Raw genomic sequence first — 27,548 nt, 5'->3', positions numbered from 1 at the left:
TATTAACATACAGGGATAATAATGTGGTGACAATTAAATTGCAAAATCAAAATTTTTCAGACATCAGAAAATTATACCACCAAATCTTAAAAATCCATTCTACTACCATTTTGTTTTCTATACTTTATTTCAGCATGGTGATAAGTGGCTTCATTAATATATTTTTTTACTATTTCATTATCTCAGTTCTCTGAACTAAAGTTCTCTGAACTAAAGTCACATTTGCTTAATGAACTGGAATTTATGTAAGGCATGTCCAGCTGCTCTTGTCTTAGGGCATGGGTTAACTGTCAATATTTTTACTGTCAACTGAAATTTCTTTCAATACTTATTCTCTCAGAAGAATAAAAACCATTCTAAACTGTTCCAATTTCAGCCTGTCCTCTGGGAAAACCGCATAGTTGACATGATATACACCACCACTGTGCCAACTGGTGTTTTAAAATGCTCATCCGTGTGACAGCAAAACCAAAAGACTGGACAGAACCTAAGACCTGTCAAAAACCAGTCCATCTGGTAATTCACTTAAACATTGATAATAACAATAGTATTATCCTTTGCCTTTAAAACATTGTGACCTAGGAGAAATCATTTTATCCTTTCGTCTCTTTTCCTCCAGCTTTATTAAGATTCTTATCGACATTTAACACATATATTTAGGTGCAAATGTGATGATTTGATACACATATATTTATATATTGTGTGTGTGTGCGCGCGCACATGCACAGTGACGACGTTTAAGGTATACTCGTTTAACTTACAAGTATATTGTACAGTATTGTTAACTATAGTCATCATGTGGTACATTAGATCTCCAGAACACCTTCATCTTACAGCTGTAAGCTTGTACACTTTGACCATGTCCCCATTTCCCCCACCCCCTAACCCCTGGCAATCACCATCATACTCTGTTTTAGTGTGGCATTTTAATTTGACATATGTAAGTGAAACAGACAGTATGTATCTTTCTCTGACTTATTTCACAGTCAGCATAATGCCCTCAAGGTTTATCATGTTGTGGAAAAGGCTGAATTTCCTCCTTTGTTATAGCTGAATAATATTCAACTGTGTGTGTGTGTGTGTGTGTGTGTGTGTGTGTGTGTATGACATTTTCTTTATCCATTTGTCCACTGATAAACACTTCAGTTGTTGCTTAGCTATTGAGAATAATACCGCAAAGAACACAGAAGTGCATATATCTCTTCAAGACAGTGATTTAATTTCCTCTGGATATATATCCAGAAGTGGGATTGCTGTATCATCCAGTAGTTCTCTTTTTAATTAAAACAAAAAAATTTTTTCTTTATTGATTTTTAGAGAGAGAGGAAAGAAGAGGGAGAGAGAGAGAAACATTGATGAGAGAGAACATCAATTGGCAGCCTCCTGCATACCCCCTACTGGGGATTAGGCCCACAACTGGGGCATGTGCCCTGACCGGGAATAGAACCGCCACCTCTTGGTGCATGGGTCAACGCTCAACCACTGAGCCACATTGGCTGGGCCCTCTCTTTAGTTTTTTAAGAAACCTCCCCATACTGTTTTCCATAGTGACAGTAACAATTTACATTCCCACCAATAAGGCAAAAAGGGTTCCCCACATTTGCTAACATTTGCTGTCTCCTATCTTTTTGGTTAACAGCCATTCTAACAGGTGTGCAATGAGATTTCATGTGGTTATAATTTACATTTCTCTGATGATTAGTGATGTTCAGCATTTTTCATGTGTCTGGTGGCCATTGTCTGTCTTCTTTATTTTTTTTATTTTATTTTTCCTTTATTAATTATAGAGAGGAAGGGAGAGGGAGAGATAGAAACATCAATGAGAGAGAAATATCGATGAGAGAGAAACATAGATTGGGGCTGTCTCCCACATGCCCCCCACTGAGGATCAAGCCTACAAGCCAGGACTTGAACTGGTGACCTCCTGGTGCTTGGGACAATGCTCAATTCACCAAGCCATACCAGCTGGACCTTTGTCATTTTTAATTGGACTGTATTTTGCTATTGAGGTTTTTTTTAATCCTCACCCAAGGACATTTTTACATTTATCTTCAGATAGAGCAGGAGGGGGAGAAAGGGGGGAAGAGAGAGAGAGAGTAAGAAACATCAACGCAAGATGGACACATCGAGTGGTTGCCACTCACACGACCCCAACCAGGGCTGGGGACAAACTGCAACCGAGGTACATGCCCTTAGCAGGAACTGAACGCAGGACTCTCTGGTCCACAGGCCAATGCTCTAACCACTGAACCAAACAGGCCAGGGCTGCTATTGAGTTTTATAAGTTTCTTACATATTTTGGATATTAATCCCTTATCAGATAGTTTGATATTATATTCTCCCATTCCATAGCTTGTTTTTTCATTTTGTTGATCATTTCTTTTCCTATGTAGAAGCTTTTTCATCCCACTTGCTTGCTATTGTTTTTGTTTCATGTGCTTTTGGTGTCATGTTCAAAAACCAATTCCTAGTGTCAAAGAACATTTTCCCTATATTACCTTCAAGTAGTCTTACAGTTACAGGTCTTATAGTAAGTCTACCCATTTTCAGTTACATTCTGTGAATGATATAAGATAGGTGGTCATTTTCATTCTTCTGCCTGTGGGTGGTGATTACATTAGCATATTCACTTTAGAAAAATTTATCAGGCTGTTCACTTAACAATGTTGGCACTATTCTATGCATATATTTTATTTCAATAATAGTAAGTTGTGTGTATACATGCTATCATAATTATACATAACTTATAATTAAAAACAAAACTTAATCCTGGCTAGTGTGGCTCAGTGGCTGAGCGTCAACCAATGCACCAGGAGGTCGCTGGTTCGATTCCTGGTCAGGGCACATGCCCAGGCTGTGGGCCCAGTTCCCAGTAGGGGGCATGCAGGAGGCGATCAATCGATGTTCTCTCTCATAGATGTTTCTAGCTCTCTCTCCCTCTCCCTTCCTCTCTCTGAAATCAATAAAGAAAAAATAAAAATTAAAAACAAAACTTAAATGGCAAGAAGGGATATCACAATTGAATGGGTGAATAAGAGTCTGCCAAAGAAAAAAAGAAGAATATTCTAGGCTGTGAGAAAAAAATAGGCAGATACTTTGCACTTCTAACATTCATTATTCACATAGCATCTCTTGTGTATTGTATATATAAGTATGTTCTTCTATGTTTACTATAAGCATCTTGATGGTGGTACCAAATAGAAATTTCATGTGTAAGTCTAAGTTCCTCACCCTGTTGTTGGAAATACTTTATTTTTTAAGTATAGATGATAGCTCCTAAATTTAGGTCAATTTCCTGCACACTTATCAATCTTCTCCTTAACCAGAGACCAAAAGCATAAGCATAAGGAAGTTCAATATACTTATGAGAAATCTTTAACCCGAGAAGAAAAATTAGACACATAATTAAGATTGCGAAATCCTCATATTTTCTTAATGTTATCCTTGTTGCTCCCTACTTAAAAACAAAACATATTCTTGTTTTTTCATATTATTCATACATAGCCCAGTCCATAAACCTTCCAATTCAATAAATTAATTCATTATGCAGATAAACATAGTCCTAAAATTATATTCTATCAGCAATATATATCCAGCCTCAGAAACAGATAAATGATGTGATCTCTAAAAATCATCTGTTTTATGTTTAACAAAACCTTATTACATCTATTGTAAAGTTATGCAAGTCATATTGATATCATACTGAATTTTAACATTTTTAAAATTCATTTTTACTGTTGGTGCAGTATTTTTCCTTGAGGCAGATAGCTATAAATGTAAACTAGAAAAATGTTAACTATGTTAAATAAAAATAATACAAAAAAATAAAAATGAAACTATACTTTCTTGCCTTTATAATATTTGAAATGTTTGATACCTACACTGTAAAATATTAAACAAAAATGTTTAAACTCAATATATAAATGACTTTTTTATAAACCTAAATGGTAAACTACAATATAGTCATTAAAATCTAAGAGAGTACATTACTATATTTTATCAAATTTCAGGAGCCATTGATTATAAGTTATAATTTTTTTTGTGTGTGTCACTAAGAAGTTCAAAGAAAAGCACTATCAAACAAATTTTCAAAATGTGTCTTACAGATGATGAAATATGGTTCCTTTAGTTGAAAATGTTAGAATCTATTAACTAACTAAAGAGCAATATTCATGAATGCTTGCTTAATACATCTGTGGTGAAAACAGCCTGGAGTTGCTACAAATCACATTCTAATGCTACAGAAGTAGACCAAGAAACAGTTTGTCAGATTTAGGAAGTCTGTTTTCCTTTTTAAAATACATAATCACATACCTACTCAACCAACAAGCTTATAAATTATATGAATATTTTAATTTAAAGATTAAATCTAAACTGTCACATGGTTTAGATTCCATAAACATATATATAATTATAGTTACACTAATCTCTGCTACACACATGTCAGCTCTGATGGGTAGCAACAGACCCCCTAATAGAATCTGACAGCCTGCAGATTATACCTGCCCCTTAGGACACTACAACAAATCAGTTAGTTCCAACTGTTTCCTCTCCTACATTTTTTTTTTTTTAAATCCTCACCCAAGGACATTTTTCCTTTATTTTATTTTATTTTATTTTATTTTTTATCCTCACCCGAGGACATTTTTCGATATTTTGTTCAGATAGAGTGAGAGGGAGAGAGAGAGAGAGAAACATCGACGTGAAAGCGACACATCAAATGGTTGCCACCCACACGACCCACCCAGGGCTGGGGACAACTGCAACTGAGGTACGTGCCCTTAGCGGGAACCGAACCTGGGTCTCTCAGGACCGCAGGCTGATGCTCTAACCGCTGAGCCAAACCGGCTAGGGCCATTTTTCCATTTTTTATTCAGATAGAGCGGGAGGGAGAGAGAGGAAGAGAGAGAGAGAAACATCGAAATGAAAGGGACACATCGAGTGGCTGCCACACGCACAACCCAACCAGGGCCGGGGACAAACTAGCCAAGGTACATGCCCTTAGCGGAAACCAAACCCAGGTCTCTGTGGATCAGAGGCCGACACACTAACCGCTGGGCCAAACTGGCCAGGGCTCCTCTCCTACATTTTTTATGTTCCTTCCTCTCCCATTAATTCACATGTAAAGCTTAAAGTCCTATGAAGTATCTAACTGTATTTATCTCAAGGATGACAGACTTCAATTACAAAATAAAAATATAACAATTAATTGGGAAATCTCCAAATATAAAGGTATTCTTACTGTATATTCTTTGTTGAAAAGAAATGGTCAACTAAAGCATAAAGAATGTAATCTTGGAATTTCCATGTTTTAAAACAATTCTATACTATTCTTAGTTAAAAATTTCATAATATTAAGAAAAGAAACAAAAACATCCTAAAGCTAATTTACAGCATTCTTACCAATAAACGTAATACAGCTATTGATGTTCTTATAAAAAGAGGGACCTGTAAAAACACAGAGAGACAACACCATGTGTTCTGAAGCAGAGATTGGAGTGATGGGCCCATACATGAAGGAACACAAAGATTTCAGCAGTAACCGGGAGCTTGGAGAAAGGCATAAAAGAGATCTCTCTGAGCATCAGAAGTCTTAATTTCAGACTTCTAGCTATTTTTACTTAGTTAACATCCATAAAAACATGAAACAATCACATGATAGAAAAAAAAAAAAAGTAACTAAACGTTGATGTAACACAAAATTTTAAAAAAATAGATATTGGCCCAGTGATGTGGCTCAGTGGTTGAGCATCGACCCATGCACCAGGAGGTTGCTAGTTTGATTCTCAATCAGGGCACATGCCCAGGCTGTGGGCCAGATCCCCAGTGAGGGGCGTACAGGAGGTGGCCAATCGATGTTCTTTCTTATCAATGTTTCTATCTTTCTCTCCTTCTCCCTTCCTCTCTCTCTAAAAACCAATAAAGAAACAAAAAAATAGAAACCGTTAATAAAATATGACCCCCTATCCCCTGTTCACTCCCCTAAATACTATGAAGCAATCTATTTTTCCCAAAGGAATACTTATGAAATAGCCAAAATTGTTATTCAAATTTTTTAAATGACAGCAAAGATAATTAGATCCCCAAGTGCTTTTATTTTATAATCTAAGAAAAAAGTTTCACATAATACATAATTTGCATCCATTAGATAGATATTTATGCATCAAAAATTATAGTTTTCTTACTACTCTCTCCAACCCAAATATATTAAGAACAGTTAAAAGTAGTAGTTTATACATAGGAGTATACTTTTTACTCAAAGTATTTAAATATACTTTATAAGTAGTTTTTAAAACTTGCAGAAGTAAAAATTATCAAAACTAACACTAAGATTACCATGATTCTTCAAAATAATTTATAGCTTTCTTACTAGTAAATGTAATGAGATATTCTTCAAACAAGAACTCCCATTATTTCTTAATGTCATTTCTTCAATGCAGAAAATGGTTATCCTGGCAAATAATTTTTACATTTCATCAGGGATTTTAAAAGTAGTAGACATCTAATTCCATTATGTATAAATACATGGTTAGGTATATTAAAACTAATCATTGTTCTTAGAGATCAAAGCTTTCACATTTTGAACTATATTTCCATTGTTTAGATATCTCTCTTTTAAAAAGAAAGCTTAAAATTTCATTTTGGTTATTTGTTTCTTAATTACATAAAATTGAAAATGCAAATAGAAAAAACAAAATAAAATAAAGGACTGAAAAGTCATTACTGCCACCACAAACACACTAATTATGTTTGCGTAGTCACTTGAAAATTTAAGCTTAAACAGTCCAGAATCACCTTCGAAATATAGAAGAACATTGTTTTTTGATCCTGCTTCTAAAATAAGTACTATTAAAAACAAATCCCAAATTGAACAAAGAAGACAACTAGGGAAATAAGAAGCAACCTTATACCAAATAGAATACCACACTAATTTCTAAACTAAATCAATATATCAGAATATTTCTACTTCATCACTAAGACTGGGCTTTTCAACCTGTTTAAAAATCCAAGGAGCAATTTCAAACAAATTTGAAATAAATGAAAAAAAAATAAGTTTCAGCAAAGAAACAGAAGATATAAAGTAAAACCAAATAGAAAGTTGAGGACTAAAAAATACATGTTACATAAAAACTCATTGGTAGGGCTCACTATCAAAAATGTAGATAATAGATGAAAGAATCAGTGACTCAAAGATGGATCAATAGAAATTACCCATCTGAAGAACATACAATACATATTGAAAAATAATGAACCAATCCCCTCAGGGTTCTATGGGACAGTAACCAAAGAACAAACATTCCTGTCAGTGTTATCCAAGAAAAACAGGAGAAAGAGTGTGGGGCTGAAGAAATAAAGACTGAAAATTACTCAAATTTAACAACAACAACAACAACAACCCCCTACAGATTCTAGACGTTGAATACACACTAAACGTGATAAAGTCAAATGCATCTACAACTAGACATATCATAATTCAACTTTTGGAAATTAAAGACAAAACAGAATCTTAAAAAGAGATTGAGAGAAACTAACAACACATCACCTATAGGGGAACAACAATTTTAATGGCAGCAGATATTACTTCAGAAACCTTAGAGGCTAGAAAAATGTGGCACAATTTTTAAGTACTGAAAGAATGTAACTGAAAACCTACAAGTCTATATCCAACAAAAATATCCTTCTGGAATGGCGATAAAGACATCTCAGATTTTATACAGAAAGGTAGCAATGTTAAGCTTATGCACAGATATTCAGATAAAACTGCAACCTGAGCATATATGATTTCTAAACAATTTTCCCATCTCCCCTGGTTTCCTACCCCCACCCATAAGCATATACATATTCTCAGTGAAATAAAATATATACAATAGGAAAAAACCCACTAAGAAAAGAGTAAATGACAGCAGTAACACTAACACTGCGTGTGACATGAGCACTTGCATATGCACACCACACACTAAGGCTGCTGGAGCTCTGATGTAGCGGAATAACAAAACAGAAATTCAGCTGCCCTTTGCTGCTGCCGGGGCCTGAGAGCTAGGACAGAATCTCCCTCTATCCTCAACCAAAACAGAAACAAAAATAAAACCTGGACTAACTCATCTCAACTACTAACGCTGCACAGACAAACTCAGCCCAGGATAAGAATGAGCAAAGCAACATAAAAGAAGGAAAACAACTTTAGAACTGAGCAAAGGCATTGCTGTGACACAGCACACTGCCAGGACAGGAGAAATCTTTCCTAAAGTTTCTGACCAGTACTTTCACTGAGGTTCAGAGGAACACTGCATCTGGGACACTAGGGAGGAATGCAGAAGAGATCATCTGAGTTGAGGAAAGAGAAGGTATAAGGAAAAGCACAATTGCTCAATGGAACCACTGAAAATCACAATGAATATTATAAAATAGTAAATCTTCATAAAGGGTATATTTAGGAAGAGAAGTTTGAAATTGATGGTAGATGTAGAATAATAAAAAATAGGTGGGTGTTTGAACTGATGAGAAACTTACTAAGTTGTTCAAAGTTGCTTTTCAGTTGAACACCAAGGAATTATTCTTAGAATAAACCTTAGAATTATATAATTGTCTTGGAAATGAAAACTTTACATTCAAACCTCAATAAAGTCATAACTCTTGCTAGACCTGACAGTCCCTTGTGAACCACAAAGCAGATCACATCTCATATTATACTTCATTTATACAAGGTTCTTAACAAGCTTAGTAGTTGGACTTACTTCAATAAGCAATAAAGAATAAACACAAGTTTATGAGCAAGGGAATAATGCGATCAGAACAGCATGACAGAGAATTTACCTTCCCATATTAAAAAAAAAAAAAATAGATAAACTAACATCACTGAAAATGTTTTAAAAAATAACAGGAAAAATTTAAGATTGTATTTAATTGTGTTAATTATCGGATTCTAATTTACCAAAAAATATAAAACGGGAATCATGAAAAGCTATTAAAAATTACAAATGTGCCCGGATGCTGTGGGCTCAGTGGTTGGGAGTTGACCCATGGACCAAGGGGTTCTGGTTCAATTCCCAGTCAGGATACATGCTCAGGATGTGGGTCAAATGCCCAGTGTGGGGCATGCAGGAGGTGGCCAATCAATATTCTCTCTCATCGATGTTTCCATCTTTCTCTCCCTCTCCCTTCTTCTGTCTCTAAAATCAATCAAGAAAAAAAAAAAATTACAAACGTGGAAAAAGTAGGGAAAGCAGAGAATTTAAATTTCAAAATTAAAAGTTAAGCACGTCTGTACTGCCACATGCCTGGCAATATTCCTGCTGTGCTCTCTCTAAAGCCCAACCTCAAAGGCAGCGATGCAACAGTCCATTCATCAGTGAGAACACACAGAAGGACAGGTGAAGAGGTTAGTAACTATGTAGTTTCAGGTCAACAAAAAATTAGCATTACTGGCCGTAGGGTTACTTTGGAGGAGAATAAAGAGCAAGCACAGCCCTGGCCTGTTTGGAAGCGGCCAAACCAAGAGTCTCAGGTTTGATCCTTGGTCTTGGTCAGGGTCATACAGGAAGCAGCCAATTCATTTCTCTCTTTCACCCTGATGTGTCTTTCTCTCTTTTTCTCTCTCTCTCTCCTTCCCTTCCTCTCACTTTATCTAGAAATCAATGGAAAAATATCTGCCAATTAAACAAAACAAACAAACAAAAAGAGCAAGCACAATCTAGGAGGTTCAACTTATTAAGGCCAAGCACATGGTCCCTGCCCTGGCAGAGTTAACACATATTCATGAAGGATACAGAGCAGGTCTAAAAAGGTACAGAGATGAGCAAATGGGAAAAAAGAGATGCTCATTAATAAACTTTTTGAAAATATAATCTGTAAATCAAGGTACATTTTACTGAGTTTGACTTCTTGGATCTGTAAAATGAAGACACCACTCAGTAAAGTTCTAGTACTGACTGAGTGAGGATGCATGTACACTTAGCATAGTGACTGAATCATCATTTTAATTCAAATGTTACTGCCTGTCTTTCCATAAGTATTTTTTCATTAGCATCAATATCACAGTTGGATACAATATAAGAACAATCAAGATTTATTAGAGAGTGGTCCAGATTTCTAAGACCACCTCAGATCCAAAAGCACAGATTTTGTGGACAAGGTATTATTTCATAGATATAAATGAATGTTGCTGCTATAAGACTCAGGTAAAAGGAAATAAAGTACTCACAGGGTTCAAACTGAGTTTTGAAGAATGGGTAAGATTTGAACAAATGTCATTAAATAAAGGAAGGCATTATGAAAAAAAAAAAGAAAGAAAATGCCCAAGGAAACTTACTAAATATCAAAGGTCATTAAAGAAAATGTTATTTGAGGATTGTTATTTTGGAGAAGCAAAAATGGTCTGCTCATAATTTATATTGGAAAGCAGTTGGGGCATTGGTTGAAAGACAGACTGGATATAGGTTGTGGAGAATCCAATGTCATGTGTAAGGAGCTTTCCTGTGTCGTAGGAGTTCTCAAAACATTTCGATTTGGGGACTCCTTTGCACTCTTAAAAATTATTGCGGCCTCAAAGAGCTTTAGTTTTTTGTGGGTTATATCTATGGATATTTCTTGTATTAGAAATTAAAACTGAGGAATTTTTACAACACAAAATATAAAGTACTGATTCCATTAACTGTCAGTGATGCAATCACACATTATGTAGCCTCTGGACTACGTAACTACTAAATACTTGTCAGAGAATCAAGTGAAAGAAAACAACATCCCAATATTAATATGAATACTGGTTTCAGTCTTGTCAACTCCGGGAAGGAGCCTTAGGAAGCCCTGGCTGAACCCATACCACATTTTGACAACGCCTGCTCTACAGCGATAGGAATGAAAAAAAATCAAGGCAGGGTTTTAAACAGCGAGTCTGTTAATGGTATGCAGAAAGACTAAAGCAGAGAGACACAGAGGAAGGGCCCTGGATTTGGCTTAACAGTGGGATAAGACTGCCAAGGCCAAACTTACCATTTACAGTAAATTTCTTAATGCTAATTTTTTAATCTCCAAGCAATAAAACAGAAATAATTTGATTTAATTTACTCCCTAAACTGTATTGTACCCACCAGGATACAAAACTCTTTTCTTTTTTTTTTTTTAATTCTTTTTGTTTATCCTCACCCGAGGACATTCTTCCATTTTTTTGTTCAGATAGAGCGGGAGGGAGAGAGAGGGAGAGAGAGAGAGAGAGAAACATCAACGTGAAAGGGACACATCGAGTGGCTGCCACCCTCATGACCCAACCAGGGCCGGGGACAAACTGCAACAGAGGTACATGTCCTTAGTGGGACCCGAACCCAGGTCTCTCCGGACCGCAGGCCAATGCTCTAACCGCTGAGCCAAACCAGCCAGGGCAAAACTCATTTCTTTAAGTAAGATACATCATAAGCATGGTCTCAGACATTCTACAATGGTTGTAATTTCAAGAAATTTAGGTTTTAATAAAGATAATTTGTTAAATACCAAATTTTGATTGAATGCATATGTCTTTACAAGACATTATAAAAGTAAAATCACACATTAAAAAAATTTAACCAGTAGTCTGTGTCCTGATGTATAGTTTCTGGTATCTGATCTCTACAATTATATGTGCAGAGCTCCCTAGGAGCTAGCCTTGGAACCTATCATATATAACACCAATTTATGAAAACATGAACAAACTTTCAAAATCTAATGTGTCCATAAATATGCAAACTGTACATAATATTGTACTGTTTTATACAAATGTGTAAAACTCCCTTCTCTTTGTTGTATAAACTTAAAATTTTAAACATGATTCAGGTTATTATGTTAAATGTACCAATTACATAAAAAGAAAAAAATTTGTTAGGCAAGGTTACTGCATGTAAAAATATACTTTAACAAAATCGAATTTAGAATCCTTCAAAGAAAAGGCTGGATGATATCTAATCATTCAAATTTCATAAAGAATATACAAATTTGATTATATATCAAAGACTAGAGAAAGTCCTTTTAATTAAAAGACACTTAAATAAATTATTAAAATATTTCCAGGCAGGTGATACTAAATAATGATGATAAAAGGCATCATGCATTTAATATATCAGATATATTTACTGATTTTTAGAAAAATTAATTTGGAATATTAAGATTTCTGAAAATTGTTATGGGTAAAATAAATGTATGAGGTTGGATCAAATCTTAAAAAATATCTATGAAAGGCAAACTTAAGGATACCTGGTAAAATTGACATAAATGTAGATTAAAATGCACTCTACCCTTATCAACCCCAAAAAGCATTTAACTGGAATCTGGTTTTCAGTGTACCCGGTATCTGTTGTAGTGGACACCCCAAAAAGATATATCCACCCAGAAACTGAATGTAACCTTATTTGGGGAAAGGTTCTTTGCAGATGTTATGAAGGTAAAATACCTTGAAATGTATTTATATTGGATTAGAAAAAGGCCGAAACCTAATGAACAGTGTTCTTAGAAGAGAGGAGCAGGGGAAAGGACTCCAGGGAGGAAGGCCACGTGAAGACAGAGGCAGAGATGGGAGCGACGTGCCTACAGATCAAGGAATGCCTAGAACTGCCAGCAGCCACCAGAAACGACAAGAGAGACATGGGAAAAACACTCCATCAGAGCCTCCAGAAGACACTAACCCAGCTGACACCTTGATTTTGGATTTCTGACTTCCAGAACTGTGAGAGAGCCAAGTTTCTGTTACTTTAAGCCACTAAGCTTGTAGTAATTTGCTATGGCGGCCTAAGAAAACTAATACACCCTCCAGTCACATTTTAAATCAATGTCCATCCATTGTTCGAAAAGCTATACCATCTATTTCCTATCAAACTCCCCTGCATTATCCCATTAATATTTGGTCATTTGGTATTTTATTTTTTAAAAGCACTATAAACATCACCTTACCTACTCTGTGTATCCATTAATGATAACCTAGTTGTAGTTCTAATACAGTTTTTGCCTACTCAGTCATAAGATCCTTGAAGGCATGAACTGTGAAGCTTGAATGTCTCTGCTGTCATGCATTTCACCTAACAGAATGTTATATACAAAACATGACTAAATAACTTCCTATTTGATGAAATAATAAAGAATGACTAAGAACTTTTCATTTAAATCATCATTATGGAATGGTCTAGGAGACTAGGGGAATCATTTAAAGATTTAATGTTTTTCTGCTATTAAAACTCAAATATGTCTTATACTTATTCCTTTGTGTTTTAAAAGAACAGAGTTTAATTGTCAACAGAGTTAAAATCAATACCAGGAATCAAACCCAAGATATAGCAAAAATCGCAGAAGTTAGAAGGGTTACCATAAAACAAAGAGCCACCAAAAACCTCTTTTGTAGAAGACAAGGTTAAAAATAGAATTCTTTACATCATGTCTATATTATGTTTTATAGTTACTTCAGATGTAGCTATTGAATAATTTTCACAATTAACTGGGGGAAAAAAAGTATTAAAAAAATCTAAGTATGCAACATACCTGGGTTCGTAAAATTTCATTTTTTGACAACTGCATATCACCAGTCAATTCTTTCACAACGATGCCCAGTGGCTCTAGACGTTTGCTGAAGTAATTTGTCATTTCAGCTGCCAAGGCTTTCATTGGGGCAACATATACAATCTGTACCAAAGAAACGCTAGGTTGATGAATGAGCAAAACTACAATTTGTTTCACAGTAGTCAATACGAGTCATAATTCATTGTGAAATATTATTCTAGCCACTTCAAGTGAAAAATCTTAATAGTGATATATGAAAAGTACTTATCTTTGTTGAATAAGTATACAACTATTGAAAAGACAATGGAATTTGTTTATATAGCCTTATCACTTGGAAAATTGGTTCTGCTTCAAAGCTAACTGTATTTTCATAGCTTTTCACAGGAGTAATGGAATTTTCATAACACAGAGGCTGCCTTAATTGTAATGAAGTAAATCAAGCAACATTCTTTATGTGACTTGGTGCACAATAATCCTAAAAAACTTTCAGATTTTATATAACATGTACAATGGCCAAATAATTTTAATTTTACAATTTAAAAAGCTGTTGTCTAGCTTGTTAGTTTCCTACCTTAAATTCATTCTTTTTGATAACACCCTGTTGAAAATGTTGGCGAATTTCATGCAAAACTGTAAGCATTGCGATGTTGGTCTTTCCAGCTCCAGTAGGGGCACAAATCAGCATATTCTCATTGGTTTTGTAGGCAGTCTCAAACACAATTGACTGAATTCTATTGAGTCTCCTCATTCCTTTAAAAGCAAGTTGACCAATCTAAAAAAAGACATGACCCATTATAAATGGTAATAATGCGAAGAACCCATACAAAACAGTAAATGCAAACATTTACTTCCCTTGATTAAAAACAAATGACTAATTTGTTTAGTCTCCTAAAGTGTCCTATATTTAAATGAAAGCGTGTGCAATTGTGAGCAATTCACAACTACTATACAGTTCTAATGTATTTGGGAATTGCAACTCACTAAATTTGAAAAAGAAATGATAATAGGACTATACCTGGATCTTTGTGCACAATCCTAAATATAAAACAATGATAAATTAATAAGGAAGGGAAACAAAATTAAACACAGGTGTCTTCTGAGTTTATATGATGATATTCTAGATTACTTAGATTGAAGATGACTAACGAATGTGCAAATAAGAAACTTCTTGGTGATATAAATTAAAGGACATTTCAGTTTCAATATCTCATGGATTGTTTAGAAAAACTTTTTGAAAAGGAATCTGTAATCATAGGAATAACAGCTGCAGACTGCATTCATTCAGAGCTTACATGACAACATATGCGATTATAAGCACTATGATATATCCCCTTATTTTATCATGAGAACAATTCTATGTTATAGGTACTATTGCTATGTTTTTTTAATAGAGAAAAACTGAGACAGAGTAGCTATATAATTTTTCCTACAGACTTCCTATATAAAAAGTGTCTGCAGTCTGAGAGTAAATGAAACACTGGATGGGAAGATTAACAGAAAATAACAATGACTATTTTAATGTCTGGAAAAAAATAGATTTTAGAGACACCAATATTACCAGGAATAAAGACAGTCATTTTATAATGAAACAGTGGTCATACATAACAGTTCTAAATTATTTTATATCTAGTAACAGATCTTCAAAATACATGAAGCAAAAATGATAGACATGCAAAGGCAAATAGACAAATCCACAATTACAATCATATTTCGATATCCCTGTCCAATAGCTGATTGAACAAGTAGGCATGAAAATCAGAAAAGCTAAAGACTTGAACAGCTCAACTAATTTGACCTCACTGACATTTATTAATCTAACATTAGGACAGTATACATTCTTTTCAATTGCTCATAGAACATTTACCAAAATATACCACATTCCGGCCATAAAAAAAGTCTCAATAAAATGAAAATAAAGCAATTCATACCAAGTATGTTTTCGGATCACAGTGAAATTAAATCAGAAATCTTTAAAGAGCCTTGGAAAATATCCAAGTATAACCTGAAATCTGGTAATGTGATCCCTCCTACTATTTGGAACTAAATAACACATTTCCTGAATAAGCCATGGATGAAAGAAGAAATCATAAGGAAAATTAAGTATTTTTAACCAAATGAAAACATAAACTCAGAATTTGTGGATGTTGCTAAAGCAATAATTAGGGGAAAATATATAGTACTAAGCACCTATATGAGAAAGATGAAAGGTTTCAAATGGATGACTTCAGCTTGCAGAATAAAATATTAGGACAAGGGAAAATTAAAGCCAAAGTAAATAAAATAAGGAAGATAATAAGGATTAAAGTGGATACCAATAAAATGCAAAATAGAAAAGTTCTTTCTTTGGGTAGATCAATACAACTGATCTCTGACCAGATTAATCAGGAAAAAAGAGCAAAGACACAAACTGCCAATGTCAAGAATAAGAAAGTTGTATCACAACAGATGCTACAGATATATAAAAAGTAACAAGAGAATATTATAAACAACTTTATGCCAAAAAATTTGACCACTTAGAGAAATGGACAACTTTCTTAAAAACCACAAATTACCAAAGGTCACTCAAAAAGACAGATACAGCTTAAACAACCCTATTCTGTACCTATTAAAGAAATTTAGGCTGACGCTAAAATTTTTTCCACAAAGAAAACATCAGGCCCAGATACATTCACTGGTAAATTCTACCTGACATTTAAAAAAGAAATAATATGGCCCTGGCCAGTGTGACTCAGTGGTTAAGAGTGTTGGTCCGTGCACCAAAGGGTCATGGGTTCAATTCCCAGTTAAATGCACCAAACTGGGTTGCATGTTCAATCCTCAGCCCTGGTCAGGGCATTTGCAGAAGGCAACCAATTGAAGTGTCTCTCATGTCTCTCTCACATATATGTTTCTCTCTCTCTCTCTCTCTCTCTCTCTCTCTCTCTCTCTCTCTCTCTCCCCCCCTTCCTCGGGTAAGGATTAACAACAAAAGAAATAATATCAATTCTACATGGAGGTTTAGACAATTCAGAAACATTGGAGAAGTGAGAATAGACTAGAAAAAAATTTAGTATATCAAATTCTACGTCATAATATGTATCACAGGAATGAAGGGTGGATTTAACAATTTAACATTAAAAAATCAATTGCGATAGCATCAAAATTAGGAAATACTCAGGGATAAATCTGAAAAGTGACAAGAAACATTTATATACTGAAAACTATATAAATTTGCTGAGAAAAAAAAATCAAAAACACCTCAGTATTCTTAAGACGTCAATTCTTCCCAAATTGATCTAAAGATTCAATACAATTCTAACCAAAATCTCAGTAGGTTTTTCTGTGGAAATTGACAAGCTGACTCTAAAATTCAGTGAAAACACATAGGACTCAGAAGAGACCAAATAAAAGATAGCACTTGTAGTAAATAATGCTGGAACAAATGACCACCCCTGGAAGTTAACTCGGAGCCATGCCTCCCACTACACACAAATGAACTCAAAATGGGTCACTGACCTAAACGCTAAACATAAAACTATAAAATGTGTAGAAGAAAGCAATTCTTTGTGATCTTAAGAAAATATTTCTGAAATATAACCTAATCCATACACAAACAAATTGAACTTAAGCAAAATTAAAAACCCATAATCCTCAAGCTGATAAGAAAATAAGAGGAGAAGCCACAGTATGGAAGAAAATCTTTATGAAGCATTTATCTGATAAAGGAATTGTATCTAGAATATATAAAAGATTCTCCAAATACAACACTAAGAAAACAAGCAATCAAATGGGCAAAAGATTTTAATAGTCACTTGACCAAAGAAAATATCTGGATAGCAAAAAGGACATTAAAAGATGTTCTACAACAGCAGTAATAAGAAAAATTTAAGCTAAAATGACAATAAGGTAACATGACACACCTATTAAAATGGCTAAAATTTCAAAGTTGACCACTGCAAGTGTTGGTGAGAATGTGAAGAAGTTGAAACTCACACATACTATTGGTAAGTATGTATAATATAGTACGATCACTTTGGAAAACAATTTGATAATTTAAAAAAAGTTAACATGTACCAGTTGTATGATTTCTAGGATTCAACGAGAAAAATAAATATATGTACATACAAACACTTGTACATGAATGTTCAAAACAGCTTTGTTTCTAATAGCCTAAAACCAGAAACTCAAATGTCCATCAAATAAATGAATGCATAAAAAAAAGTGGCATAATCATATAGTGGACTACTACTCAGCTATGAAAAGAAATAAAGTATTGAAACGTGTAACAAAATCGATGAATCTCAAAATGATTATGTTGAATGAAAAAAGCCAGACCAAACAAAAGTATATATTGCATGGTTACATTTATATAAAAATCTAGAAAACATAGACTAATTTATAGTGACAGACAGCAGATTAGTTTATGTTTGGGATAGGAGGTGAACAGAGGGAAATATAGAAAGGATCGCAGGGGGTCACAACTTTTTGGAAGTGACAGTTATTGGCATTGTCATGCCGGTATGGTGGTGGTGATGGTTTCATGTGTTTACATATGCTAAACTCATCAAATTTTCACTTTAAGTATATGTGGTTTATTGTATGCTAATTATACCTTATTAAAACTGTGTTTTAAAAAAATAATGTAAAGTACAATTTAGACATATAATATATTCACTCATGCTTTTGACTGGACAAAACACACACTTTGAAGAGATTGAAGTAATTTCTCTAGGGCCTGGAAACTCAAGCAGATCAATTAAACACTGAAGAGTACCAGCCACACTTTCTTCATCAAGTTCTACAAGGACTCAGTCTTGGGTAGGCAGAACAGCACATTTCTCAGAACATGGGATTTGGGGTCAGAAGCCCAGGTTACAATATTGGCTTTGCCACTATATTCAGTTTAATTTAGAAGGTAATATCTCTGAGTTCTATTTCTTCTGTAAAATAAGGTCAGTAATATTATTACGCAATAAAATTATAAAGGTTAACAAAAATAGCCAACAATTATGGAGTACTTACTATAGAATAATCACAAGGTAAATCCTTCATATCAATTACCCTCAGTATTTGTAATAACCATACCAAACTACTTCATAGATGAGAAAACTGAGACTTCATGAAACTTGTATAACACAGCTATAAATGGTAGTGCTAGGATTTGAACTGAGATAGTATAAATAACTTCAGAATCACAGTGTTTAATTGATAATGTTTATAAACCACATAGTATAAATCATACATACAGTAGGGACTTGTTAAATGTATTGAAATAAATTAATAGTACTTATTATCATCACTGTCATAGGTCATCTTAGTTTTATGAAACTTACTAAAATAGTGCTGTTAGTGAATGCTGAGATTTCTAAACAGTCTTTATAGACTCCTGACAAGAATACAGTATGCTATTCCCAAATTACAAATCTGATCATGTCACATTCCAATTGAGAGATTTTTCAAAGGCTTCTCACTGTCAATTTTAGCTGTGCAGGATATGATCTTGAAGGCACAGAGTATACCCCAAACAGGACCCTTCGAAATGTGAACCTTGTTTTCTTCCACCACTGTTATTTATATACACTATGCTCTGATCATTCTTTGTGCTTTTGCACTACCTATAATACCTTCCCAACCCTGAGAAATGCATCATTATCATTCAAGTTCAAGTCCAACTGTAATCTCTGGTGGTCTTCAATTCCCTAAGCAATTATTACATTTACTTATTTATACTTTGCCATATTTCAAATGATTTAAGGAAATCCCATTTCTTTCAGCAGCAAGACATTCATACAACCCTTTTAATATTGCCATTATGACCCTTAACCACAAATATTGAAATGATATGTTTATATGTATATCTGGCCAACTGGACTGAAACTAAGGATTCAGTTTTATTACTCTTTATATTTCCCTAGTACCTAACCAACTGCTAGGAACATGATAAGACTGTAAATACATTTTTATTGACTAATAAATCAATTGAATAAATGAAAGATAAAATCTAAAAAACATATGTACTGCATACTTAACATCCTCTAAAAAAATAAACCAGAACTAACCAAAATATGTATGTAGCAGTTCGGGAAAAAAAAAAACAAAACTATATTCAATCTTAAATAAAAAACTTATTTCTTATGTTCTTGCAGATAACAGTTCATGCAAGAAGTAAACTAAAACATTAGAAGAATATACTGACAAACAAACCTATTTTATATGGAAGTTTATAACACTGTATTCAAGTCAACTTCTATAACTGTTATTATACTAAGGATATATCAGTTATAGCATCCAATTTCTTAACAAAAGTTAGAGAGTGTCTGAAATGATCCTTATAATGCATTAGTTGTGAATTTTTCAAAAAAAGGCATGTTAGAACTCATATTACATCATTTTAGTTTTCTTTAATAAAGGTGAACTATGTGCTGAGGTATCTGAAGGAAAAGTCACTAAGAAGAAGAATCAAAATACTAGAAAAACACCTAGAGGAAGTTAAGTGTTAGTAGTTGAGTGATGGATATGGGAGGAAGGGGCAGCAGAGATAAAGATGGAAAAGTAGGCCATGGCCAAGCTATGAAGACCACACTACGTAAAGAATCCTCTAGAAACCTCTTTTTCCTGAAAGACTACATAAAGAAATCAGCAAAGGAAACCGAGGCTTAGAGAAGGTCAGTAACTCAAGTCCACCCAAGTCCACACTGTTAACTATGGAAGACATGAGACAAACCTGTTTGTCTTAGTTCCAAATACAAACCACCACCAGATGTACTTTTAAAAATAATATTATACAATGATTTATTTTGCCAATCAGTGTCTACTTTCATTAAAAATAAACTGTTGCAAAAGAATCTTTAAAATATAGTTGCATATATATACTCTGATAAGAAACGGCAAGCTACAAAACAAAATTAAAAACCCTCCAGAAATTTATAAATCATTTCAAACAGCCCATTCCCTACCCTCTTTCTCAAAAGTTTATTTTTGTTTCTCATTTGGAATTTATGAAAATAAAAAAAATAAACTTGGTAAAAAAAATAAAAGGAATGTGCAAAGATAGCAATTGTAACAATATTAAAAAAATATCACTAGAGGACTAGTATATTTCAAATCGTGCCTAAAAGCTACTAGAACACGAGATAATTAAGTTAAAGTTCATTATACATAAGGGATTTCTTCTATTTGAATAATATTCAAATTATATTCATAAATATCTTAAAACAAAAGACAAAGTGTAGTCATATCAAAACTATTTTATTCCAATTTAGAATTAGGCAATAATAATATTCACTGTCTTATTTATAATGTATAATTAAATGGTGCTAACAATCATTGCTTCCAAATACTTGGTATTCTTCTAACAAAAGAAACATTTGTATTGATTTTATACATTAATGAATGGATAGCACTTTAGCATTCACTTTTATACAGAAAACTGAGTGTTTCATGGTCCATTTATCAGAAAAGCTTTATGTCTGGCCCAGATAGTCATTCTAAATAGATATCATTTTCACTTTTAATTGGTTTTAACTAAGCATTTTCAAAATATGTCACAATCAGCAGGTCGAAAGTATTTTAGCCCTGGCCAGTTTGGCTCAGTGGTTAGAGAGTCAGCCTGCGGACCAAAGAGTTGCAGGTTCGATTCCTGTCAAGGGCACATACCTCAGTTGCCGTTTGGTCCCTGGCCTTGGTGGGGATCATGCAAGAGGCAACCAGTTGATGTGTCTTTCTCACATCGATGTCTCTCTCTCTCTCTCTCCCTTCCACTCTATCGGAAGATAAATGGGAGAAAAAAAATCCTCAAGTGAGGATTTAAAAAAGAAAGTATTTTATTTTATTTTTTTATCCTCACTCGAGGACTTTTTTTCCCCCATTTTTGTTCTGATAGAGTGGGAGGGAGAGAGAGGAAGAAAGAAAGAGAGAGAGAGAGAGAAACACTGACGTGAAAGGGACATATCGAGTGGCTGCCTCCCGCAGGACTCCATCCAGGGCTTGGGACGAATTGCAACGGAGATACGTGCCCTTGGCTGGAATTGTACCGGTGACTCATTGGTCCACGGGGCAATGCTCTAACCACTGAGAAAACTGGCCAGGGCAAAAAAGTATTTTAAATGTTAAAGTTTCCTCCTAAATCCACTTATCTATATTTTGGATTCATGAGACTACTAATCCTACAGAAATGATATGACTCATAAGGAATTCCACAGAAAATGTATGTTCCTAACACTCCCTATTAAACACTGGCGACATAGACTGCTCTCAAGTACACACTATATTTTTCAGAATAATCTGATGTTATTTACCTGGAAGACCAACAATGTACCTTAAACATAATGCATTGTTTATAATAATCAAATGTAGGTACTTGTAGTTATACTTCCAATAAATTACAAAGCATTAACGAGGTACCTAAGATAAAGCCAGGACAACGCTATGCCATCCAATCTAGTATATGCATCAGAAGCTTATGCTTAAATTATTCTAACAGTAAACATTACAAGTTCAGCATATATTTAGAAAAAATAATACAGACACCAAATATATACACTGCATTACTTTCACAGTTTAAGTTTCCTCTGGATCTATGTAGCATGTGTTTTAGGTTCAAAATTTGAGAGATGGCCCTGGCTAGTTTGGCTCGGCAGTTAGAGCGTCAGCCCGCAGACCAGAGAATCCTGGGTTCCGTTCCTGCTAAGGGCACATACCTCGGTTGCAGTTTGTCCCTGGCCCTGGTTGGGGTTGTGTGGGTGGCGACCACTCAATGTGTCTCTCTCACATTGATGTTTCTCTCTCTCTCTCCCTCTCTCCCTCCTGCTCTATCTGAAAGTAAATGCAAAAAAAAAATTTGAGAGATGATCGTAACTCAGATTATACAATCAGCATACTCAGTCCAAGTGCTATATGCTAGAATCTAACCACTCCAATACTCTTCACAAACCATAAATTACTTTAAAACCAAGGGATTAAAAATACAGCAATTACATGAATACCGTGTTTAACACTCTTGAGTATTCATTAGATTATTATATGATTTTCATTCAGATAATTAGATACAATTTTCACTTAAAGGTCTTCAAGTATTAACTGGTGTATGTGTGTGTGTGTGTGTGTGTGTGTGTGTGTGTGTGTAATCATTCTAAAACAGATGATTTTGGGGTCTCCTTAACAGCATCCATTAAAAAAAAATTGATCTTTCATTCATGGCTGGGTTCACGATCCATTCATAGCAAGTGTTTATTGAACTTCTATGTGCCACAAATAATTTAAATGGTCATAAAGATAGTTTATACAGCTTACACTGTAATGAGGGGAGAAGAATAAAAAATACACCAAGTTCACTACTGAACAGATTACTTCAAATACTAATATGAATAAATTTTTATAGATGGTGTAACACAGAGGAGTGGGATGTCACAGTTGCTTTAAATTAGGTCTCTTGGAAGCTGACCCAAAGAGGGACCCAAGGTGGGAATAAAATAACAAGCAGCAGACATGATAAAATATAAAAGCACAGTGTATTCTAGGCAGAACAAGGGCCTAGAGCTAGGTTAAATGTGGGCTAGGTTGATATGTTCAAGGAGCTGTTTGGAGATTGGTATGGCTGAGTAAGTAAATGATCAGACAGAAGGCGGGAAAGGAAGATAGCAGTCAGAGTATGTGGGCAACTGTAGATCACGGTGAAGAGCCTAGGTTTTTAATTGCAATACAAAAAAGTCTCTGCATGATTTTAAGTGGAAGAATGATAAATATATATATATATATATATTTTAAAGCTCTATCTGCCTTTGTGAAAAGTAGAAATGATGAATGGTAGAAAATTATGCTAGTAGCACAGGTGAGCGTTGTTGCTGGTTTACTTTGGAGCAGTGGAAACAGAGATAGGAGGACACAACCAGTGATTTGATGATGACCTAACTGTGAGAGAGGGAAGAAATGAGATATATCAAAGATGGTCTTTTTTTCCTTGAATAGATGGATGGCAGTTCTACTGATGATATAAGAAAAGCTAAGAGGACAGACTAAGAGAGGAAAAAACATTCTATTTGAAGGGCCCATTACATGCCCAAGGAGAAATTTCAACCAGGCAATTGCATCTCACTTTGAAGGTCAAGGATTTTTTAAAAAATGCATTTTCAGTGAAAGGCATAATGACTTTCCCAAGGTTATACAGTAGTAGCAGACCTAAAATAAAAATTCACACTCTACCAAGAATAATGGAAGACCAAACATCAGACACCCCAGTGGTAGGGAAATCTGAAGGACTGGCTGTATATTAAAAAACAAACTAGTCCTACAAACTAAAAAAAGAAAGCATGTTTAAAAAACTTTAAACATTCCTAACCTAGATCACCACTGTCCAACAGAAATATAATGCAAGCCAAATAAGTAAATTCAAATTTTCTGGTAGAAAGATATAAAACATTTTTTAAAGTAAAATTAATTTTATCATAACTTTATTTAACCTAAAGTATATAAAAAATTATTTTAATACATAATGATAAATTAATAATGAAACACTTAGCATTCTTTTTTCGTAATAAGTCTGAGAAATTAGTATACTTTATACTTCTCAATCCAGACCAATCATATTTCTAATGCTCAACAGCCACATGTGGCTAGTGGCTACTGTGTTAAACAGTGAGCCTCTAGACAGCATCCAGATTACTTACATATGTTTTAAAACTGGTTAATATACTGTCAGAACACAGCAAACTGCACTGCACAAAAGGTTCTTAGGAATATATCCCAAAACCTTAACATGGTCGGAAAGGCCTTGGCATAACCTGAGTCATGGAGTGCAGAACTACATTACAAACTTTCAATATTTGAGGATGTTTGAGAGGGAAAATAAAGAACATCAGTTTTTACCTGATCTCTTATTCTCTATGAATGTATCCTTAGTAGGCAAAGAAACAAGGAAACAAGTAATTGTTTGTTGAATCTGTTAAAAAATGGAAATAAAGTCCTTTTCCAACGCTGATTAAGTCACTACTACTTATTTCTGTATTCCAACCTCTAAGTCTGACATAAAACAGTTAAGTCTACGCATCTACCACGTACAAAATTGGTTCCAACTGAAGCTTCATTGATAATGTTTTTTTAAAGACTGACAAATACTTCACCTGATCAAATGAAATCACTTATAATTTCTAAAATGCTAAATGATAAATATAAGGAGCTATTTTCCTCTAGAATATGAGACTACATAAGGTTATGTCTCCCTAATATCTAGCATAGTATCTGGCACAAAGCAAAAATATTCTGTGATGTTGTTCTTTTCTCTATTTGCTTTAGCTGAGTCATTTTGTTTAAATCATAATGCCATCTTTGAGCTATATCATTGATAAATTTTCATAAATGAAATCATACCTAAGACACTGCATGTTGCCCTGGCCAGTTTGGCTCAGAGGTTAGAGCGTCGGCCTGCAGTCCCGAGAGACCCGGGTTCAGTTCCTGCTAAGGCCTTGTACCTCAGTTGCAGTTTGTCCCTGGCCCTGGATGGGTCAGGGTCATGGGGGAGGCAGCCACTCGATGTGTCCCTTTCACATCGATGATTCTCTCTCTCTCTCTCCCTCTCTCTCTCTCTCCCTCCCTCCCTCCCTCCCTCCCTCCCACTCTATCAGAACAAAAGATGGAAAAATGTCCTCGGATGAGGATAAAAAAAAAAAAAGACACTTCATGTTAAACACAATGACCATCTCTAAGGCAGAAAATTGGTATACATTTTTCTGCTCACATTATTTAAGGCTTTTCAATTGTTTTCCATCAGTCATCATAAATACTAACCAAATTATCTTTTCTCCTATACTCATTCACTACAATTTTTAGTGAAACTACCTTGAATTGCATCAACTCCTGCTACAATTGCTCTGGGAACCAAAAAAAAAAAAAAAGAAAAGAAAAGAAAAGAAAGGTCTCAAAATATAACTTTTATAACTTTTAAATCTTTCTGACACTAAGACAGCATTTAAAAAGAAGTAAAAATCATATTTCTTTGTTTTAGCTGCAGGAGAATTATAGAGAATTCTTGGGACTATTACAGTGCAAGCAGGGATCCCCATTTACCACACATAATAGAATCGGTCCGGTAAACTCTAGGTCAGTGTTATTTCACACAGGAGGTTATGTTCAATTTATTGGATTGTGCCCAGAATTTTTAAAGAATACAATATGAAAGAAAAAAAATAGTACAGTGTATCACATATGATTAAGGGTAAATACTGTTTCATGAAAATTTTGTGTTTGGGTATACTGAATCACGATGTAAAATAATTTTTTGATGTGAGCTGAAATAAAAAAAAGTTTGAAACCCAGTGTTAAGATAATCGCTTTCCTGTGAATACAAATGTATTCTTTCAAATATGGCTTGTGTATTTCATTTCAAGAATAAAAACACCTCTTTCACAAATGCTGATAACCTTGGACTTAGTGATTTCACTTTTTTAGAATGTCCTCAAAATATATTTTCACATCTGCAAAATGGTGTACGTATAAGATTACTCATCAGAAAATGATTTGTGGTAGCAAATACTGGAAGCAATCCAAATGTCATCATTGGATAGCACTTGAATAAATGAGGGTACATACACAGTGGATTGTATGTAGCCACAGAACAGCATAAGGATGTTTTCTGTTTACTAACCTTTAAAGGAACCATGGGAGACCCAACATACTGCTGCACTTAATATCCCAATCATAAACTAGATGATCTATGACAAGATCAGTGGTCTAATGTGACAAAAACATATATAACATTAAATTACCTTTAATGCTCTTGAACTACAAACATATACTAAGACAATACATTCCTGATTATCTAAATTGGCAGGTAAATTGTTTGTTAATCCATTTAATAATAAAGATAACAGTTAGAGAGTATTTGTATTGAGCATTTACTACATACTAGCTTTGTTTTGGCTTTAAGTGATTATTTCATTTAATACTCAAACAAAACCTATGAGGCAGGCCTTTAAGAACTCTCATGGATAAAGGATAGTAAGTGCCGAGGCAAGGACTGGAACTCAGGTATACAAAACCAAAGTGCAAATTTAAAGTCCAAGATAAAAACATGATTTCATTACTCTAAACCTTTCTACTTTATGCTGATTTTTTAAACCAAGTAACTGAATTTTATAAAAGAAACATAAAAATACAAAGTCAGTAAAAATACTGACTGTTATAATAATTTTTAAAAAGGCAAAATAGAAAAAGAACTATTAATCTGAGTATTTAAGACTTTCTAAAAATTGACTATCATTGGTAATTTTCAGATCTTCATGTATATCTATAAATGCTTATAAATGATTAACATTAATGAACTTATGTATCATTTAACCTAAAAATTCCATTTCAAAAAATGTATCTAAATTAACTGAAATAAGAATGCTAGATAAATAAACAAGCACAAAGATATTTGGTATATCACCATTTATAATAGAAAAGTAGAAGTTGAGTATCTATAAATAAGGGAATGAATGGTTAAGTAATTCATGATACATGGTTCATGAATTATGGTACTTAAATAGAGAAAGATATATATGTATATTTATAGGAAAACGCATCTGAAAAGGAAAAAGGCATGCCAAAGGATAGTAAGATAACTAATTAAATATAATTTGTTAATACAAAAAACATTATTAAAAGATATAGCAAAGTGTTCCATTGGAGCTGAGATTATAAAGGAACTTTCACTTTCTATTTTATAAATTTAGATAGTGCATTTCTGATATTGTTTTTGTAATATACTCAGTTCTAGTAAATATTTTTGTTTAAATAAAAATATTTATCTTAAGAATAAACAAAAGGGGAACATCTACTCTATATTGCCTTAATGTTTTAAAAATAATAATTTATTGCTTTATAGATATAAATACCTAAGATTTTAATGTAAACACAAAGTACCTGATTCACCCTGATTTTCATTGTCATAGGAAGAGTTCTACATCTTTATCAAATACCAAATTTCTAATTTATACTCCTATTTTAAAATGCACTGAAAAAGTACATTGTGTTAATTAAGCGACAAGAAGTGAATGGTCAATGTTAGTTTCTCTTTACTGAAG

At 34.0% G+C, this 27,548-nt stretch overlaps 1 protein-coding gene across 2 annotated transcripts in view; it reads right to left on the bottom strand.

Moving 5' to 3' along the window:
• The window catches only part of ASCC3 (activating signal cointegrator 1 complex subunit 3), a 303,300-nt gene that overhangs the window by 207,449 nt on the left and 68,303 nt on the right, over window positions 1–27,548 (bottom strand). For both annotated transcript variants that reach the window (XM_036248171.1, XM_036248170.1), the window contains 2 exons: window positions 14,084–14,284; window positions 13,495–13,635 (listed from right to left, as the gene is read on the bottom strand). In XM_036248171.1, coding sequence (XP_036104064.1) covers window positions 13,495–13,635; window positions 14,084–14,284 — 342 coding nt within the window. The remainder of the gene's footprint in view (window positions 1–13,494; window positions 13,636–14,083; window positions 14,285–27,548) is intronic.

Source organism: Molossus molossus, unplaced genomic scaffold, assembly GCF_014108415.1.
Source record: "Molossus molossus isolate mMolMol1 unplaced genomic scaffold, mMolMol1.p scaffold_m16_p_8, whole genome shotgun sequence".
Taxonomy (NCBI): Eukaryota; Metazoa; Chordata; class Mammalia; order Chiroptera; family Molossidae; genus Molossus; species Molossus molossus.
This window is presented reverse-complemented; position numbering and strand designations above follow the sequence as displayed.